At 47.1% G+C, this 20029-nt stretch overlaps 1 protein-coding gene across 5 annotated transcripts in view; it reads right to left on the bottom strand.

Moving 5' to 3' along the window:
* The window catches only part of jade2 (jade family PHD finger 2), a 155360-nt gene that overhangs the window by 133998 nt on the left and 1333 nt on the right, over window positions 1-20029 (bottom strand). For 4 of the 5 annotated variants that reach the window (XM_078411380.1, XM_078411379.1, XM_078411382.1 and 1 more), the window contains 2 exons: window positions 7852-7986; window positions 4350-4424 (listed from right to left, as the gene is read on the bottom strand). In XM_078411380.1, the coding sequence (XP_078267506.1) occupies window positions 4350-4416 (67 nt within the window). In that variant the 5' untranslated portion in view covers window positions 4417-4424; window positions 7852-7986. The remainder of the gene's footprint in view (window positions 1-4349; window positions 4425-7851; window positions 7987-20029) is intronic. The other variant, XM_078411383.1, reaches the window with a different exon arrangement.

Genomic DNA, 20029 nt, shown 5'->3' with positions numbered 1-20029 from the left:
CTTGGTCTCGCCGATATATAGGAGGGAGAGATAGATCAGCCATGATTGAATGGCGGATTAGACTTGATGGGCCGAATGGCCTACTTCTGCTCCTATTATTTACGATCTTATGGATATGCAGGAAATGGAGGGATAAGGATCACGTGCAGGCAGAGGAGATTAGTTTCACTTGGCATGATGTTCAGCATGGACATTGTGGGCCGAAGGGCCTGTTCCTGCGCTGTGCTGTTCTGTGTTCGATGAAGACTGCAAGTTAATGCAGTGAGAACTCCAAATGTAAGCAAGTGGCAGAACATCGGAATGTCAACTACGTGACCTGGGACACCATTCTCCAAGTGTGCAGTCATAGTGCCAATGTCTCATTACAAGTCGCTCAGTCAATTATCACTTTTTGCTTTGGTGTCAACTTCTTAAATATTAAAAGATAATATTGATCTTACAGTTTGTTTTTCTTTGCCAGAATCTGTGGTGTGGAGCTGATTATAACATTTCGGCATGGCCGACAATTGAATCATCCTCCTTGTTATGGTACAACGTAAACATTTAGGGGGATTGGATTAATCTATGTTTGGGAAGGCAAAGATTGATCAGAATATCACGACTTTGCAAAGGGGGGAGGTTGTGTCTGAGCAATTTGTTTGTTTTTTTGAAGGGATAACAATACATATCGAGGATGGCAGTGGAGTTGGGGCTGTCCATCTACACTTCAGGAAGAACGTTGCCCAGGTCTAATGTGGGAGATTGGTCCAAAAGGTTAGAGTGCATGGAGTTCAAGTCAAGTTGACAAACTGGTATCAAAATTGGCTTGATAAGTGGAGGTCAAGGGTGAGATGGCCCAATTCTGCTCCTATAACTTATGAACTGTAACCACAGAGATACCACCGGGATTGATGCTGGATGTTGGAAGACTGGAGCGACTAGGCTTGTATACACTGGAATTTAGAAGGATGAGAGGGGATCTTATCGAAACGTATAAGATTATTAAGGGGTTGGACAGGTTAGAGGCAGGAAACATGTTCCCAATGTTGGGGGAGTCCAGAACAAGGGGCCACAGTTTAAGAATAAGGGGTAGGCCATTTAGAACGGACATGAGGAAAAACTTTTTCAGTCAGAGAGTTGTAAATCTGTGGAATTCTCTGCGTCAGAAGGCAGTGGAGGCCAGATCTCGGAATGCATTCAAGAGAGAGCTAGATAGAGCTCTTAAGGATAGCGGAGACAAGGGGTATGGGGAGAAGGCAGGAACGGGGTACTGATTGAGAATGATCAGCCATGATCACATTGAATGGTGGTGCTGGCTCGAAGGGCCGAATGGCCTACTCCTGCACCTATTGTCTATTGTTTATAACTCACACATTGATTTTTTAATATTAGGTAAGCACAGTGGTGCAGCGGTAGAGTTGCTGCCTTACAGCGCCAGAGACCCGGGTTCCATCCCGACTAAGGGTGCTTGTCTATACGTTCTCCCCGTGACCTGCGTGGGTTTTCTCCGAGATTTTCGGTTTCCTCCCACACTCCAAAGACGTGCAGGTCTGTAGGTTAATTGGCCTGGTATAAATGTAAATTGTCCCTAGTGTGTGTAGGATTGTGCTAGTGTGCGGGGATCACTGGTCAGCGCGGACTCGTTGGGCCGAAGGGCCTGTTTCCACGCTGTATCTCTGAACTGAAAAACTAAACTAAAGTGCAGGAGACATCAACAGCAGGCTCGCAGATGGCACAAAAATGGACAGAGTTGTTAATAGTGAGGAGCACATTCTCAAACTACAGAACAATATGAATCTGCAAGATGGTCAGAGCAGTGACAGTGTGGAGTTAGTCCAGATGGATGTGAGTTGATGCACTAATAAAGATGTCAACTTATTTACATCGGCGAAACCAAGCACAGGCTCGGCGATCGCTTCGCTCAACACCTGCGCTCGGTCCGCGTTGGCCAAACTGATCTCCCAGTGGCCGAGCACTTCAACTCCCCCTCCCATTCCCAGTCTGACCTTTCTGTCATGGGCCTCCTCCAGTGCCATAGTGAGGCCCACCGGAAATTGGAGGAACAGCACCTCATATTTCGCCTGGGCAGCTTGCAGCCCAGTGGTATGAACATCGACTTCTCCAACTTTAGATAGTTCCTCTGTCCCTCTCTTCCCCTCCTCCTTCCCAGTTCTCCCTCTATCTTCCTGTCTCCACCTATATCCTTCCTTTGTCTCGCCCCCCTGACATCAGTCTGAAGAAGGGCCTCGACCCGAAACATCACCCATTCCTTCTCTCCTGAGATGCTGCCTGACCTGCTGAGTTACTCCAGCATTTTGTGAATAAATACCTTCCACTAATAAAGCAGATTATTCACAATGAATAGTAGGTTCCTACAAAGAATTGAGGGACAGAGAGACATTAGCGTACAAGTCCAAGGATCTCTTAAAGGTGGGAGCATGGGTAGATAAGATGGTTAAAAAGGCATCTTATTAGGCAGGGTATGGAATACAAGAGCAAGATATGGGCCAAACGCAGGTAGGTGGGACTGGTGTAGATGGGGCATGTTGGTCGGTGTGGGCGAGTTGGGCCGAAGGGCCCGTTTCCACGCTGTACGAGTCAATGACTCCATTTTGAAACACTAGAATCACCGAGGTATAAAGAACCACAGGTCAGGTGCCGGGAAACGGGATTATTAGGTTGGTACAACTTAAAAAGTTGATTGGGCCACAACTGGAGGACTGTGTGCAGTTCTGGTCACCATATTATAGGAAGGGTGTGCGTGCACAGGAGGTTTACTAGGAGGTCTCCGACCAGTCTTACTGTCTCTGACCAGTCTTACTGTCTCTGACTACATTTTATCTCTGTTTGCTTTGTTATTAACTTCCCCCAACTAACAATAATCTAGTCTCCATTCCCTTTGTCCTACTTTCACACCTGACACTTCCTTATCTATGTACCTCCCACTACCCTGAAATCAGTCTGAAGAAGGGTGTCGACCCGAAACGTCGCCCATTCCTTCCCTCCAGAGATGCTGCCTGTCCCGCTGAGTTACTCCAGCATTTTGTGTCTATCTTCGATTTAAACCAGCACCTGCAGTTCCTTCCTACACAGGTTCACTAGGATGTCGTCTAGGCTGGAGTATTTCATTCACATGGGTTGGATGGGCCGAATTTGTTTTTCGGGTGTAAAGGGGTCTAAAGAAAGACTTTGCAGAAGTATACAAAATTCAGAGAGGCACAGATAGTTCCTGTGGCCAAGCTATATAAAATCAGAGATCATAGGTTGAATGAAAGAGTGCAAGGTTTACAGGAGGCTTGGAGAAGATTTTTCTCATCCTGTGCTGTTAATGTGGAGCACACTGCCCGAGAGGATGGTTGAGGCAGAGCCTCACAATATTTAATAAACACCTAGTTCCTTGAAGATGGCATCACAGGTAGTTAAGGTGGTCAAAAAGGCTTTTGGCACATTGGCCTTGATCAGTCAGAGACCTGAATACAGAAGTTGGGAGGTCATGTTGCAGTTGTATAAGACGTTTTCGTGAAGCCACATTTAGAGTATCGTGTTCAGTTCTGGGCACCATGTCAGAGGAAAGATGGTATGGAGCTGGCGAGGGTACAGAGAGGATTTACGACGATGTTGCCAGGATAGAGGGCCAGAGCTATAGGGAGAGTTCGAGCAGGCTGGGACTCTGTTCCTTGGACTGCAGGGAGAATGAGAGGTAATCTTATAGAGGTGTATAAAATCAGGAGATTAATAGATCGGGTAGATGCACAGTCTCATGCCCAGAATAGGAGAATCGAAAACACGAGGACATAGGTTTAAGGTGAAGGGGCAAAAGTTAAGAGGAATCTGAGGGGTAACTTTTTCATACATAGGGTGGTGGGTGGATGGAAAGAGCTGCCGGAGGAGGTAGTTGAGGGAGGCACTATTGCAATGTATAAGAAACAATTAGACAGGTACATGGATAGGACAGGTTTAGAGGGATATGGGCCAAACGCAGGCAGGTGGGACTAGTGTAGATGGGACGTGTTGGTCGGTGTGGGCAAGTTAGGTCGAAGGGCCTGTTCCCACGTTGTTCGATTCTATGACTATCCAAACAAACACTTGAATCCCCAAGGTATAAACACAGGAAATGGCATTATCAAAAAAAATCATTATTTAACCTATTTTAGCGCATTGTTAAGTGAATACTCCATGACCATTGTTATTCATTTCTGTCAGAGTAGAGAGCTGTACTTGTACGTTTCTGTATACACAGAGGCTTATAAGATCGAATTGTGGATTATAAAAATAAATAGAAAGAGTCTAGAACAATCAATTCTTAAGAAAACTTGGCGTTCCGTATCCATTCATGAAAAGTAATTTATATTCATGGATTGAGATCTTACTGTCAGTGGTGTCCGAATCCTCACTGCTGATGGAAAATTTCCTCCGTTTCATTATTTCATTATCCATCCGGAGACCTGTAAAGTTGGAAACAATCTCAATGATATACAAGATTTGCCAAAGTTGCACTTTTGGGTAAAAACGCCACATTGAAACACGATTCATACGAGAGTTGCGTTTGGAATCAGTGACGACTTTTACTTGTACCCCAGACTTAAAGCAGAAATCAGAATAAAAGGACGCTCCTTTAGGAAGGAGATGAGCAGGAATTTCTTTAGTCAGAGGGTGGTGAATCTGTGGAATTCATTGCCACAGAAGGCTGTGGAGACCAAGTCAGTGGGTATTTTCATGGCAGAGATAGATAGATTCTTGATTAGTACAGGTGCCAGGAGTTATGGGGAGAAGGCAGGAGAATGGGGTTGAGGGGGAGTGATAGATCAGCCAGGATTGAATGGCGGAGTAGACTTGATGGGCCGAATGGCCTAATTCTGCTCCTATCACTGATGCACCTATTTTCTATGTTTCTATGTTTCTGTCCATAAAATATGCAAATTCATGAGGTCTGGCTTCTCTGGTAAACTGTTAATAAAACTCAACATGAATCTGATTTACAGACGTCCCTTTCTGTGGATGAGCTGCAAGTCTGTAAATTTGCTGCCGGTCTTTCGTATCATCATTTTGCCTCAGGGTCAGCTGAAACTTCTGTCTGCAAAGCTTTCTTCTCTTTTCTGCAGAGAAGCGGAAGTTGTTCTGGCTGAAAGTTGAACTCTGCAGCTCCATGCCGCTCAGAATAGATCATAGCGAAAGAGAGGCATTTAGTCGTTGCCCTCGTGGGGATGTGATCACAACACGAACTAAAACATTCGGCGCAGACTCTGAGGTATCTGCTTGGAAAGACCTACTGGGGCAGGTAGCGGCAAAGGTTGAAGATGCTCGGAGACTTCAGGACAAGCACTGCGTTGAGTTAATGGTTACTTCTGTAAGCAACAGTAAGGCATCCTCGAGACTGCAAGAAACTGCCGAGAGTTGTGGACGCAGCCCAGTCCATCACGCAAACCAACCTCCCTTCCGTTGACTCCATCTACACTTCACGCTGCCTCGGCAAAGCGTAAATCAAGGACCAGTCCAAAGCAGTTAACTTCTTTACATCGGCGAAACCAAACGCAGGCTCGGCGATCGTTTCGCTCAACACCTTCGCTCAGTCCGCCTTGACCAACCTGATCTCCCGGTGGCTGAGGAGGTCAACTCCCCCTCCCACTCCCAGTCTGACCTTTCTGTCATGGGCCTCCTCCAGTGCCATAGTAAGACCCACCGGAAATTGGAGGAACAGCACCTCATATTTCGCTTGGACAGCTTGCAGCCCAGCGGTATGAACATTGACTTCTCCAACTTTTAGATAGTTCCTCTGTCCCTCTCTTCCCCTCCCCCTTCCCAGTTCTCCCTCTATCTTCCTGTCTCCACCTATATCCTTCCTTTGTCCCGGCCCCCCGACATCAGTCTGAAGAAGGGTCTCGACCCGAAACGTCACCCATTCCTTCTCTCCTGAGATGCTGCCTGACCTGCTGAGTTACTCCAGCATTTTGTGAATAAATACCTTCGATTTGTACCAGCATCTGCAGCTATTTTCTTACACATTCCAAAGCAGGTGAACCTGTGTCAATATCCTCTGTCAAGTGGGAGTCTTTGTTTGGGGGAAGCTGGTGCTGAATATGCAGACGGTGTTGGTTGAGTTCAACCAACTCTATCAAGCATTGGGATGGAATATGACTGTCTATTCATAATCAGAATCATAATAGTAATTTATTAGCCAAGTATGTTTTGCGACATACGAGGAATTTGATTTGCCATACAGTCATACCAATAACGAGCACCGAGACACCCAAATGTTTAACATCAACATCCACCACAGCGACTCCCCCAAATTCCCTACTGCGATGGAAGGCAAACCAAGTTCAATCTTCTTCCCTTCTTTGTTCTCGGGGCACTGGAACCTTCCGTTGTCGGGGCGATCTTGGCTCCCGCAGCCGGGGGTGAGTGAAGGCATAAAAACTTTATTGTCACATGACAAGTCACAGTGAAATTCTTTGCTCGCATACCTTGCTTGCAATAGTCTAAAAGAAGAAGTGTCTCGAGTTATTTGAAAATTGCAAGCGCTGGAGACAACCTGGTCGATATTACAGATCTCCTGTGGCTGTTTAGTGACATGATATAATTGTGTGCATTATTAAGTTTCACACCCAGTTGGGAAGCGGCCCGGGTGACAAAGCCTCCTCTGAGCTTTCACACACAGGTGACATCTTCAGTGACATTACCCTCCCTTCTCACACGCCGCTTCTCGAAACAAAAACAAAAAATCAAAAGATTTACTTGTTTATAAATTCACGAGAGGTATAAAATCCATGTTTGAGGAAGGCATCTCCTTTAACCGTTGTTTTACTCCTCTTTTCTCCATTTGATACTGATGGTGAACATAGAACAAAGGATCCCATGTTAGACGCTAGGTGCTGGGGTAACTCAGCGGGTCAGGCAGCATCTCTGGGTGGCGTTTCGGGTCGGACGGACCCCTTCTTCACAGACCCCGCACAAAACATCACCCGTCCTTTTTCTCCAGAGATGCTTCCTGACCCACTGAGTTACCCCAGCACTTTGTGTCTATCTTCGATATAACCCAGCATCTGCAGTTCCTTCCTACATATTAAAGCATCCCATGATGCTGATTCAGAATCGCTGGCTAAAGTTGAAGGCAGAAGCACGCAAATCTTGTTTATGGCCCACCAGCTATAACTGATGCCACCTTTATGATTCACTATTTCGTATATAACTGTGACTTGATTACTGGTTACTTGTTACTTTCCTGTTCTGCTTCTCTACATAGGTTGTGACCGGAGGCCAAGCCCTGAGTGCAATCACAGACATCTTGAGAGCAGGGATTGTTTCTTTGCATTGGCCTTTGGTTCCCTGGTGCATTAAAAACTGCATCAAAAACACGTTGTTATTACACCTTGGCCAACAGAGAGGGCGGTGTAGTGGTAGAGTTGCTGCCTTACAGCGCCAGAGACCCGGGTTCGATCCTGACTACCAGTGCTGCCTGTATGGAGTTTGTACAATCTCCCCGTGACCTACTCGTGTTTTCTACGAGATCTTCGGTTTCCTCCCACACTCCACAGATATACAGGTTTGTAGATTAATTGGCTTGGTGAAAAATGTAAGAATGTCCCTGGTGTGTTCAGGGTGGTGTTGGTGTGCAGGGATCGCTGGTCGGTGCAGACTCAGTGGGCTGAAGGGGCAGTTTCATGCTATATCTCTAAACTAAACTGATCTCAATTCCTTAGTTTATTTTGGAGATAGAGCAGGGAGCAGGCCCTTTGGCCCGCTGAGTCCGCACTGACTAACACACTAACACTATCCTACACGCACGAGCAACAATTTACACTGATACCAAGCCAATGTAACCACATGTGATTAATAAGTATATTCACTGGGGAATCTGCAGGTGGTGCTTACCTTGCGATACAATGGTCTGGTCTTTTCAAAGCGTGTGTCCGTGTTGCCAGGTTATTTGCCCAGTAGCTAAATCTCGTATTGTGAATGTTGACAGCATTTCCGGCTAATTAGATGTTTCCACAGACGTTAAAACACCTAAATATGAACAGAAACATTACCGCGTTATCTTCCTTCAAAACCCAGGTGCAAAAAAGAAAAGAGTCTGAAGTCAAAGCATCGAAAACACAAGTGACTTCAAGATGGTCTTTTGTGAGAGTGAAAGAACACGCAGTGTTTCTGTTTCACTGTGCCTTTTTTAAGTGGGCAGCACAACAGCACAAACAAGGAGCTTGCATCAAAATACATCCCAAATCTGGTGACATTAACCTGATTTATCTCCATCTCAATCTTAATGTCTCGTGTGTTAAAGTTGGGGCAGACATGAACTAGTTCCCTGTGTGTACGTATACAAACATAGAAATTAGGTGCAGAAGTAGGCCATTCGGCTCTTCGAGCCAGCACCGCCATTCAATTTGATCATGGCTGATCATCCTAAATCAGTACCCCGTTCCTGCTTTCTCCCCATACCCCTTGATTCTGTTAGCCCGAACAGCTATATCTGACATTTGCATGACATTAAGAGCTCTTAAGGATAGCGGAGTCAGGGGGTATGGGGAGAAGGCAGGAACGGGGTACTGATTGAGAATGATCAGCCACGATCACATTGAATGGTGGTGCTGGCTCGAAAGGCCAAATGGCCTACTCCTGCACCTATTGTCTATTGTCTATCAAATCACCTACAATTCAGTACAGGTTTGCAATCTTTCTCATCAGCCTTGCCAACAGTCTGTCTGTCCTTTTTGTCATTTTTAGTATGTGTTAAAAAGTATGTTTTAGTGTTCCTCGGTTTGTTTTATATGAGGGGTGGAAGGGGGGGGGGGGGGGGGGTTTGTTGGGGGAAACTTTTTGTTTGTTGGGGGAAACGGAGATGTGATTTTTTTCTGTATCGTATCTCCGTCCCCACTGCGGCCTAACATCGTGGAGTTGGCGGACTTTCCTGGAGACCGGACCGGCGCTCCAAGCCGCGGGACTTTAACATCGCGGAGCTTGCGATTTCTTTGCCGGGGATCGAAGCTCCAACCGCGGGGCTTGTGGACTTTAACACGGTGAAGCCCGCGGTCTCTGGTAAGAAGAGACCGACTCGGGAGCTCCATGCCACGGAGATAGTTTCAACCGCCCCGACACGGGAGTTTCGATGACCCCGACAGGGGCTTTGATCGCCCTGACAGCGGATGCTTTGACTGCCCCAACCGCGGGAGAACAAAGAGGATTGAACTTTATTGCCTTCCATCACAGTGAGGAATGTGGAATCCACTGTGGTGGATGTTTATGTTAACCTCTATGTGGTTGTGTGTCTTGTTGCTTTTCACTTCGTATGGCTGTATGGCAATTCAAATTTCACTGTACCTTAACTGATACATGTGACAATAAACTGACCTTGTAATCTTGAACCTTGAATAGGCAAAAGGAATGGATTTCAAGGAAATGGAAAAGGTGTCCTTATGGACAGGGAGGGGGTGCTAAAAGCTGGGTTTGACGCACGATGACAGGGCGGCATGGTGGCGCAGTGTTAGAGTTGCTGCCTTACAGCGCCAGTGATCAGAGTCCGATCCTGACTACGGGTGCTGTCTGTGCGGAGTTTGTACGTTCTCCCCGCGACCGCTTGGGTTTTCTCTGAGTACTCCGGTTCCCTCCCACACTCCAAAGACACGCAGGCTTGTAGGTTAATTGATTTTAGATTTAGAGGAGTAGCGCGGAAACAGGCCCTTCGGCCCACCGAGTCCACGCCGCCCAGCGATCCCCGCACATTAACACTATCCTACACACACTAGGGACAATTTTTACATTTACCCAGTCAATTAACCTACATACCTGTACGTCTTTGGAGTGTGGGAGGAAACCGAAGATCTCGGAGAAAACCTACGCAGGTCACGGGGAGAACGTACAAATTCCGTACAGACAGCGCCCGTAGTCAGGATCGAACCTGAGTCTCCGGCGCTGCATTCGTTGTAAGGCAGCAACTCTACCGCTGTGCCACCGTGCCGCCCTTCTTCTGTAAATTGCTTCTGTAAATTGTCCCTGGTGCGTAGGATAGAACTAGTGCACGGGTGATCGCTGGCTGGCATGGAATCGGTGGGCCGAAGGGCCTGTTTCCACGCTGTATCTCAAAACGGTCGCAACATTAGAAAACTATTTCTTGCGCAATTTTTTTTGCTCCATTTAAGTTGCAGCAGAAATTCATCTGTTGGGTCACACCTCTGTTGTGGTGACAGAGAACAGGCATTATGACTTATGTGATGGACTTGACAAACGGGTATTGACACCAAGAGAAACACAATTCCTCTCTGACGAATTTTGTTAATAAAAGTTTGACATCAGCACAAAAGTCCCATTTTCAACTTGGACTGACTCTTCGATGAAATAGTCAGAGTAGATGACACAGTCCCATCAGAACAAAAAAAGTCCCGCTTATAGAAATGACAAAGCACTGTCACATTAATGCAACTTATACGAGCTATGCACGGATGAGAAGCAAATATGTTATAGTTAAAGATTCAGCCTGTTAAGATAAAGTCCACACGATTCACATATACAATTAATTTAAAATGCCAAAACTATTTTACTACATGATTCATATACCTAGGACACAAAGGTCATGCATTGCAATTCCACTGCAGTGCCACATCATGAAGTAAGTGGACATCTATTTATATACTTCCATTTTAAAGTATTGAACATCAAAAAGTACCACCAGACTGGGAGATGCTCATAAGTGTAGAGTCATAGTCATAGAGCAAGGAAACAGGCCCTCCAGCCCAGATCAAAGATCCCCATCTACGCAATAGATGCCGATCAAAGATCCCCATCTACGCAAGTCCCACCTGCCCGCCTTTGGCCCGTATCCCTCCAATTTTTTCCTATCCATGTACATATTGCATTTAGTTTCGTTTAGTTTAGTTTAGAGATACGAAGCAGAAACGGGTCCTTCGGCCCACCAAGCCCACGCTGACCAATGAACCCCGTACATTAGCACTTTCCTACACACGCTAGGGACCATTTAGGTCCATGAGGAAAATCTTTTTCAGTGGAATTCTCTGCCTCAGAAGGCAGTGGAGGCCAATTATCTGAATGCATTCAAGAGAGAGCTGGATAGAGCTCTTAAGGATAGCGGAGTCAGGGGGTACGGGGAGAAGGCAGGAACGGGGTACTGATTGAGAATGATCAGCCATGATCACATTGAATGGCGGTGCTGGCTCGAAGGGCCGAATGGCCTCCTCCTGCACCTATTGTCTATTTACAATTTTATACCGAACCCAATTAACCTACAAACCTGTACGTACTTGGAGCGTGGGACGAAACCCGGAGCTAACCGGGGAAGACCCACGCGGTCACGGGGAGAACGTCGAAACTCTGCACAGACAGGCATCAAACCTGGATCTCTGGCGCTGTGAGGCAGCAACTCTACCGCTGCGCCACTGTGTCACCTTCGTTTTCATTAGTCAAAATTCCAGACATTTTGAAATATATAACTTGTAAGAATATCTTAATTCTGTAACTCAATTTGTCAACCATTTTTTGCTCTTGTATGAAAGATATGGTGGGGGGGGGGGGAGGGTGGGAGTAATTACATTGTGGTGGGAATCAATTACACAGGTGGTATTTTGTAGTTGCTTGTGATTGTGTATTCATCCAAGTTCCAGGTTGTTCTTACTCTGAGACTGTTGTGTCAGCACCCTTTAATGAGTCTTATTAAACTCAGGAAATTGCTGGCAGGAGAATTATAATTAGTAAAGATATTGTGCAACCCCTCTCATTATTTGCATCTGTGTTGTCAGAAGAAGAAAAAAGATTGAAGCTATGTTTACAAAAAACCTATGTTGACCCAATCCCAAAAATGCACTCAAAATGTACCTTCTGGCACGTCTATCATTTTATCAGTTAGGCTCTGGTCGATTAGCCAAGATGTTCCAGTTCAGATACATTATTGGCATTGATAGTCAGATAGCACAGAAACAGGCCTTTCAGTCCATCTCGGCCATACCAACCAAGATGCCTCATCAAAGGTAGGCCCATTTGCCCATGTTTGGCCCATATCGGAGAGGGGGAGGGGGAGGGGAGAGGGAGGGGGAGAGGGAGAGTCATGTTAAGAGTGTTTAATTGTCATATGAATCGACAATGGTCCGCCTAACCTTTCCTATCCATGTACCTGTCCACATGCCGTTTTTAAATGTTGTTATTGTACCTGCTTTAACTCCAATCAACTTTTGCAAGTTCCTGTCTTTTCCATCAAAGTTGGCATTATCCCAGTTTAGAACTTTCCCGTGGATCCCTCTGATTGTGGTAACTGTCTCTGGTATAACTACAAAATGCAGGACAAATTCAACCCAACCCATTAACGCTCACTAAGCCTTCTCCTTCCAATCTAGTGTTAGAAGTAATCCATAGTGCCATCAAGTGACACCTCCTCACGAGACCTTTTTTGTCTGTTAATAACAGATGACTTGGACAAGGCACTTGGGCACAAGTTCCTTCCTACACAAGACACTTGGGCAGGTACGTGGACGGGGAAGGTTGAGAGGGATGTGGACGAAACGCAGGCAAATGGGACTAGCTCAGATGAGGCACCTTGGTCGGCATTGACGACCTAAGCCGAAGGGCCTGTTTCCGTGCTCCATGTCTTTAGCCCACTAACAGAAAGTAAGCAAAGGCAACCCAAGGAAGAATATCAGAGGGCGGAACTTTGCTCGAGTCCAATGGTGAGTGGGTGGAGAAAAAGAGGAAGAGGCAGAGAAAAAAAATAAGGATTGTGGAATGAGGTTGTGTTGCAAAGAGGTGAGAACTGACTACAGTCGTGATCAGAGTCTGAAGGTCCGCTATTGCTGACAGAAGACAGGCCTGTGGTTCGTACGTGACTTGGCTCAACATTCAGAAGTGGTCTTGCAATAATATAACCATGTTAGTGGCAGTCGCTCCGCTGACCCAATTCGACCCAATTTTGACCCGCAGGTTGACCCAATTTTCCTGAATGCGGCTGGAGTAATGAACATGGGACAGTGCAGCACAGGAACAGGCCCTTCGGCCCACAAAGTCCGTGCCACGCCTGATGCAGCATGTCCATGTACTTATCTAAATGACTCTTCAATGGCATCTGTGGTACAGTATCTGCCTCCACCACCACCCCTGGCAGCATGTTCCACACACCCACCACTCTCTTTCCCCGCACTTCTCCATCAAACTTTGCCCCTCTCACCTTAAAGCTATGCCCTCCAGTCTTTGACATTAACACCCTGGGAGAACAATTTCTGATTGTCTTCCCTATCTACCCCTCTCATTTTTTTTTAAAACTATACTTCTATCAGGTGTCCCTCCCCCACTCAGCCTCTGGTTTTCCAAAGAAAACAATCCAAGTTTGTCCAACCTCTCCTTAAATCCAGACAGCATCCTGGTAAACCTCTTTTGCACCGGAATCCAATCCTTCCACACCTTTCCTGAAATTGGGGGGTGATCAGAACTGCACACAACACTCCAAATGTATTGCCTTTCTGCCGACTGGATAGCACGCAACAAAAGTTTTCCACTGTTCCTCGGTACAGGTGACGATAAACTAAACTGAACTGAAATGCGGCCGAACCAAAGTCCACCAAAGCAGCAACATGACAACACATTTGCGGTGTTGTGTGGACCTTATAGAAACATTTTAAATTCTTAAAGGATTGGACAGGCTGAATGCAGGAAAAATATTCCCGATGTTGGGGGGGGAAGGGGGGGGGGGGGGGGGGGGGGGAGTCCAGAACCAGGGGTCACAGTTTAAGAATAAGGGGTAGGCCGTTTAGGACTGAGATGAGGAAAAGCTTTTTCACCCAGAGAGTTGTGAATCTGTGGAATTCTCTGCCACAGAAGGCAGTGGAGGCCAATTCACTGGATGTTTTCAAGAGAGAGTTAGATTTAGCCCCTAGGGCCAAAGGAATCAAGGGATAGGGGGGAGAAAGCGGGAACGGGGTACTGATTTTAGATGATCAGCCATGATCAAATTGAATGGCGGTGCTGGCTCGAAGGTCTGAATGGCCTACTCCTGCACCTATTGTCTATGTTTCTATGACTTCCTGACTCTTACACTCATTGCCCCGATTGGTGATGGTAAACGTACTACATGCCTGGTTGACCATTCATAGGCCAGCAGGGCCTTGCAAACGGTTGGGTGTCTAATGAGAGTTACACCTCTTATTGGCCTGTTGCAAATGCTCCGCTATTTATTTCACATTAGAAGTCCCGGATGAATACATTTACCAATATAATCTACCAAAAAAACAATAGATGAACTCAGAGTGTCAAACTGAGAAAGAGCATCAAAATGATATGTCTTTGCATGGCACTCCTGAGCACTCCTACACAATGCACTATCTTCACAGCCTGTGTCCAAACAAAAAAAAACCCAGGTCAACTACACCAAAAGTTCTTCAAAAAAAGGCACTTTCATCCATTTGGCTCACAGACAAATACGCGGTCGATAAAGGGCATTGTAGACAATTAAAACATAGAAAAGTGCAGCACAGGGAAAGGCCCTTCACCCCAGATTGTCTGTGCCGAACATGATGCCAAGATAAACTAATCTTTGCCTGCAGATGATCTATATCCCTCCATTCATAAGTCATAAGGAATAGGAGTAGAATTAGGCCATTCGGCCCATCAAGTCTACTCAGCCATTCAATCATGGCTGATCTAACTCTCCCTCCCAACCCCAATCTCCTGCCTTCTCCCCATAACCTCTGACACTAATCACGTACTAACCATGAATCTATCGATCTCTGCCTTAAAAATATCCACTGACGCCTCCACAGCCTTCTGTGGCACGGATTCACCACCCACTGACTAAAGAAATTTCCCCTCGTCTCCTTTCTAAAAGAACGTCCTTTAATTCTGAGGCTCAGACCTTTCGTCCTAGACTCTCCCACTGGTGGAAACATCCTCTCCACATCCACTCGATCTATCCAAGCCTTTCACTATTCCGTATGTTTCAGTGAGGTCCCCCAGATTCCCTGCACATCCATGTACCTCTGTCCACTATCGTTTCCGCCTCCACTGCTCCTGCAGGCGCATTCCAGTCACTCACCACCCTTGGTGTTAAGAAAAATAACTTGCCCCTCTAATCCGGGCAGCATTCTGGTGAACCTCCACTGCATCCTCTCCAAAGCCTCCATACCTTTCCTGTGACGGAGCGACCAGAACTGTGCAGAAAGCTGGAATAGGCGCAGAGAAGATTTATGTTGCATGGACTCGAGGGCCTGAGCTATAGGGAGAGGTTGAGTCGGCTAGGACTTTGCCCTCAATAACATGGGGGGAAATCTGGACGTCTCGGATGTCTAAGGGTCTCAAACTGAGATTCTTCCATGCAACTGTAGAGACAATATTATTGTACGGATGTGAGGCATGGACTCTAGCACTGTCCAAGTCTCTCGATGGTGTCTGCACCCGAATGCTCAGAAAAGTTCAAAATGGCGGTTGGAGGGAGCGCGCCACCAACGCCCAGCTCTACGGGGAGATTCCACCTCTGACCGAGAAGATCAGGTCGAGAAGGATGCCGCCGCCATCCAGAAACACCAGCAAACAAGGTTGTGCTGTGGGAACCCACCCATGGAAGACAGAACATGGAACGACCAAACTAGACATGCTGAAGACGTTGACGGGAGACGCATACGTAGAGACAAAAGAGGGGCTTGCCAGCTGTACGGAGGACAGAGACGTGTGGGGCGTCCTTCACTGTGCCCGTCGGAAACCAGCACCACTGCCTCGCTAATGTTTTCAACGATTTTAAAATTAAATTAAAATTGTTCCTTGGAGCGCAGGAGGATGAGGGGGCGATCATATAGAGGTGTATTAGATCACGAGAGGAGTAAATAGGGTAAATGCACAGAGTTTTTTTTTTAACCCAGAGTTGGGGAAATCAAGAAGTAATAGAAAGCTGAAGGGCAACTTCTTTTTACACAAAAAGGGTGGTGGGTGTATGGAACGAGCTGCTGGAAGAGGTAGTTGAGACAGGGATTATCGCAACGTTTAAAGACCATCTGGATAGGTACATGGATAGGACAGGTTTGGAGGGGTATGGGCCAAACGCAGGCAGGTGGGATAGTATAGCATGTTGATCAGCGTGGGCAATTTGGGCCAAAGGATCTGTTTCAACGCTCAGTGCCTCTGACGCTCCAAATGTGGCCTAACCAAAGTCTTATGAAGCTGCAATACCTGACTCTGGTACTCAAATGCCTCAATCAAGAGGAGTTGAGTATAGGAGCAAAGAGGTCCTTCTGCAGTTGTACAGGGCCCTAGTGAGACCGCACCTGGAGTACTGTGTGCAGTTTTGGTCTCCAAATTTGAGGAAGGATATTCTTGCTATTGAGGACGTGCAGCGTAGGTTTATTAGGTTAATTCCCAGAAAGGTGGGACTGTCATATGTTGAAAGACTGGAGCGACTAGGCTTGTATACACTGGAATTTAGAAGGATGAGAAGAGATCTTATCGAAACATATAAGATTATTAAGGGGTTGGACACGTTAGAGGCAGGAAACATGTTCCCAATGTTGGGGGGGTCCAGAACCAGGGGCCACAGTTTAAGAATAAGGGGTAGGCTTTTTCAGTCAGAGAGTTGTGAATCTGTGGAATTCTCTGCCTCAGAAGGCAGTGGAGGCCAATTCTCTGAATGCATTCAAGAGAGAGCTAGATAGAGCTCTTAAGGATAGCGGAGTCAGGGGGTATGGGGAGAAGGCAGGAACGGAGAATGATCAGCCATGATCACATTGAATGGCGGTGCTGGCTCGAAGGGCCGAATGACCTGCTCCTGCACCTATTGTCTATTGTCTATTGTCTATTATCAACGAAGGGAAACACAGCATATGCCTGGCTCTGTCCATCCTCTTTAAACTTTGCCCTCTCAACATAAAGCTATGCCCTCTCACCCGCCAGAGACCGGGTGCTCGCCCGATTGGCACGACTCGCCCGCCGTGGCAGTGGACATTGCCCATCCCACCTGCCCATGGCAACCCGCCTGGAGGGCCAGTGAGCAGACCGGGAGGGGGGGGTGGAGGGAGTGCAAGGCCTCGACGGGGGAGTGGGCTGCTGGAGGCCCCGCAGCAGCCTGGGGCTCGGCTGGACCTGGCACTGCACCAAGAGTCCGAGCACGTGGACCGGACGCGGCCTACAGCGGTGGTGGAGCAGCGGCGGAGGACGCCACGGCTACCCTTGGCCAGGCCGACCCTGCAACGCCGCCAGGACAAAGGGCCTTCGCGGTCAGGTCAATAAACCCTGCACTAACAACAACTGGGACTTGAAAATGCCGCCAAACTGGCGACTCTGTACACTGCCTCAGTGTACTATTGCTGTACACTGGTACTGTATCTGAGATGCTTATCTAATATCTAAGTGCTTATGTATAGTGACACTTGTATACAAAAAGGAATTTCAGTACATGTACTGAAGTACAAGTGGCAAATAATGTACCTCTAGTCCTGCACATTTATTAAGGGCAAATCATTGTTCATCTTGCTAGCAACAACTTCAAGCATAATAGTGACCTCTAGAGTTTCTCTTCTTTTAGCACATGCTTGCTTGTACAAGACAACTTTTTCTGAAAAGTTTTTATTCTTCAACTAAGCAACAAATCAAGGGAGGGTCACGGTGCACAAACCACAAGAACCATAAGAACACCGGTATGCAAAACGGTTCAAAGCCGAGGTGCTCAAAGAACGAAACTTAACCACTCTGTTGCATAGCCAGCATTTACATGCACTGTTAACAAGAAAAATAAACTTTCTGATTTACTAGCCCCAAAACATTAATCGTGTCAACATAGAATAACAGTTCAATTGCACCTCTTCGCAAACCTTTCCCGTTCGTTAGCTCAGACACAGGCAATCTGTTTGGGCAGCAAATATTATTTTTTTCTAACCAAAAGGTAAAAGATCAAAAAGGTTATCGACTTGAAACGTCACCCATTCCTTCTCTCCAGAGATGCTGCCTCCAGCTTTTTGTGTCTATCTTCAGTGTAAACCAGCATCTGCAGTTCCTTTCTGCACAATTCTTTCCACAAGTGCTACATCTCTAATTACAACTGCGATTAAAATATTGGTAACTGCATTCATTTCACATTACAAAGTACAGGTTGGAAGGGTCAACTTGTATTAAAGATACAGCATGGAAACAGGCCCTTCGGCCCACCGATTCCACCCCGTCCATCAATCGCCCATTCACATTCGATCTAGGTTATCCCACTTTCTCATCTGCTCCCTGCACACTAGAGGCAATTTTACAGAGGCCAATTAACCCACAAACCCGCACATCTTTGGGATGTGGGAGGAGACCAGGGTTTCCGTAGGAAACCCACTTGGTCACGGGAAGAACATGAAAACTCCACAGTCAGCACCCGAGGCCAGGATTGAACCCGGATCTCTGGTACTGTGTGAGACAGGAGCTCTACCAGTTGTTGCCACCCAGCTTTCTTTCCCCAAATCTATGCTTTATAATAGGATATGTTCCCTGTCCTAGAATATAATCTTCCCCAGAACACAAATTGGTTTTGAAGGTGAATAGCAGAATCGTTTAGACACAAGGAACTGCAAGTGAGAGTTTACAACAACAAAAAAACCAAAGTGTTGGAGTAACTCAGTGGGTCAGGCGGCATCTCTGGAAGATACGGATAGATGACATTTCGAGTTTAGTTTAGAGATGCAGTGGGGAAACAGGCCCTTCAGCCCACCGAGTCCACACTAACCAGCGATCACTAGCACCATCCTACACACAAGGGACAACTTACAATTTTTACCAAAGCCAATTAACCTGCAAACCTGTACATCTTTGGAGTGTGGGTGGAAACCGGAGCACCCGGAGAAAACCCACGCAGTCAAACGTACAAACTCTGTACAGACAGCACCCGTGGTCAGGATCGAACCTGAGTTCTCGGGCACTGTGAGGCAACAACACTGCAGTTATTGTCAACTTGCACTGCATTTAATTTGGAACTGCATTGCTTCAGTTTTTTTGTGCTAATTAGTTTACTGAACCCCACAAAAGTAAAAATAAATTTAAAAATTTCACTGTACCTCAGTACATGTGACAAATAAAAGTAGCACCGAAAAGCTGCAAGCGCATAAAGTGGTGACTACAGGTCAAACAGCCCTTTCACTGGTCAAGTGATTGCCACACGGTATTATGCAGAACACGTGGGCAAATGTCATAAAGTTGTGGTCCATGACCAGGCTTGTGCGTAGAAGTATTGGGGGGGGGGGGGGGGGGAGGAGAGGGGACAGGAGAAACAGTCTGCCTGGATAATTTGAGAAGGGAGCTGGAAAAAGTTATACCTGCCTGAGGAACTTTTATTCCTCAACTCCCTCCACTCCACTCCTCTCCCTCCCATCTCTTATCCCCTCTCCCCTTCTCTCTCCCCTTCCCCCTTCCCTCTCCCCTTCCCCCTTCTCTCTCCCCTTCCCCTTCTCTCTCCCCTTCCCCTCCCCTTCCCCCTTCTCTCCCCTTCCCCCTTCTCTCCCCTTCCCCCTTCTCTCTCCCCTTCCCCTTCTCCCTCTCCCCTTCCCCCTTCTCTCTCCCCTTCCCCCTTCTCTCTCTCCTTCCCCTTCCCTCTCCCCTTCCCCCTTCTCTCTCTCCCCTTCCCCCTTCCCTCTCTCCCCTTACCCCTTCTCTCTCCCCTTCCCCTTCTCTCTCCCCTTCCCTCTCCCCTTCCCCCTTCTCTCTCCCCTTCCCCCTTCTCTCCCCTTCCCCCTTCTCTCTCCCCTTCCCCCTTCTCTCTCCCCTTCCCCCTTCTCTCCCCTTCCCCCTTCTCTCTCCCCTTCCCCCTTCTCTCTCCCCTTCCCCCTTCTCTCTCCCCCCTTCCCCCTTCTCTCTCCCCTTCTCCCTTCTCCCTCCCCTCCTGAGCCGCTCTGCTTTTCGCAGGGAATGATCCGACGGAACCACGCCTCCCCCCAGTGAACCTGAGTGCAGAGGATTTGAGATAAACAACAGCCACTCCCCCTAGAGCCAGCGCAAGCCGCTTGCAACGAGCGACCAGCAAAACCGACAGGATTACACAGAGAGAGAGAGAGAGAGAGAGACACACGCACACAAAATCTATGAAAAACGTTTTTCTTTACAGCAAATCAAC

This window comes from Rhinoraja longicauda, chromosome 14 (genome assembly GCF_053455715.1).
Source record: "Rhinoraja longicauda isolate Sanriku21f chromosome 14, sRhiLon1.1, whole genome shotgun sequence".
NCBI lineage: Eukaryota > Metazoa > Chordata > Chondrichthyes > Rajiformes > Arhynchobatidae > Rhinoraja > Rhinoraja longicauda.
This window is presented reverse-complemented; position numbering and strand designations above follow the sequence as displayed.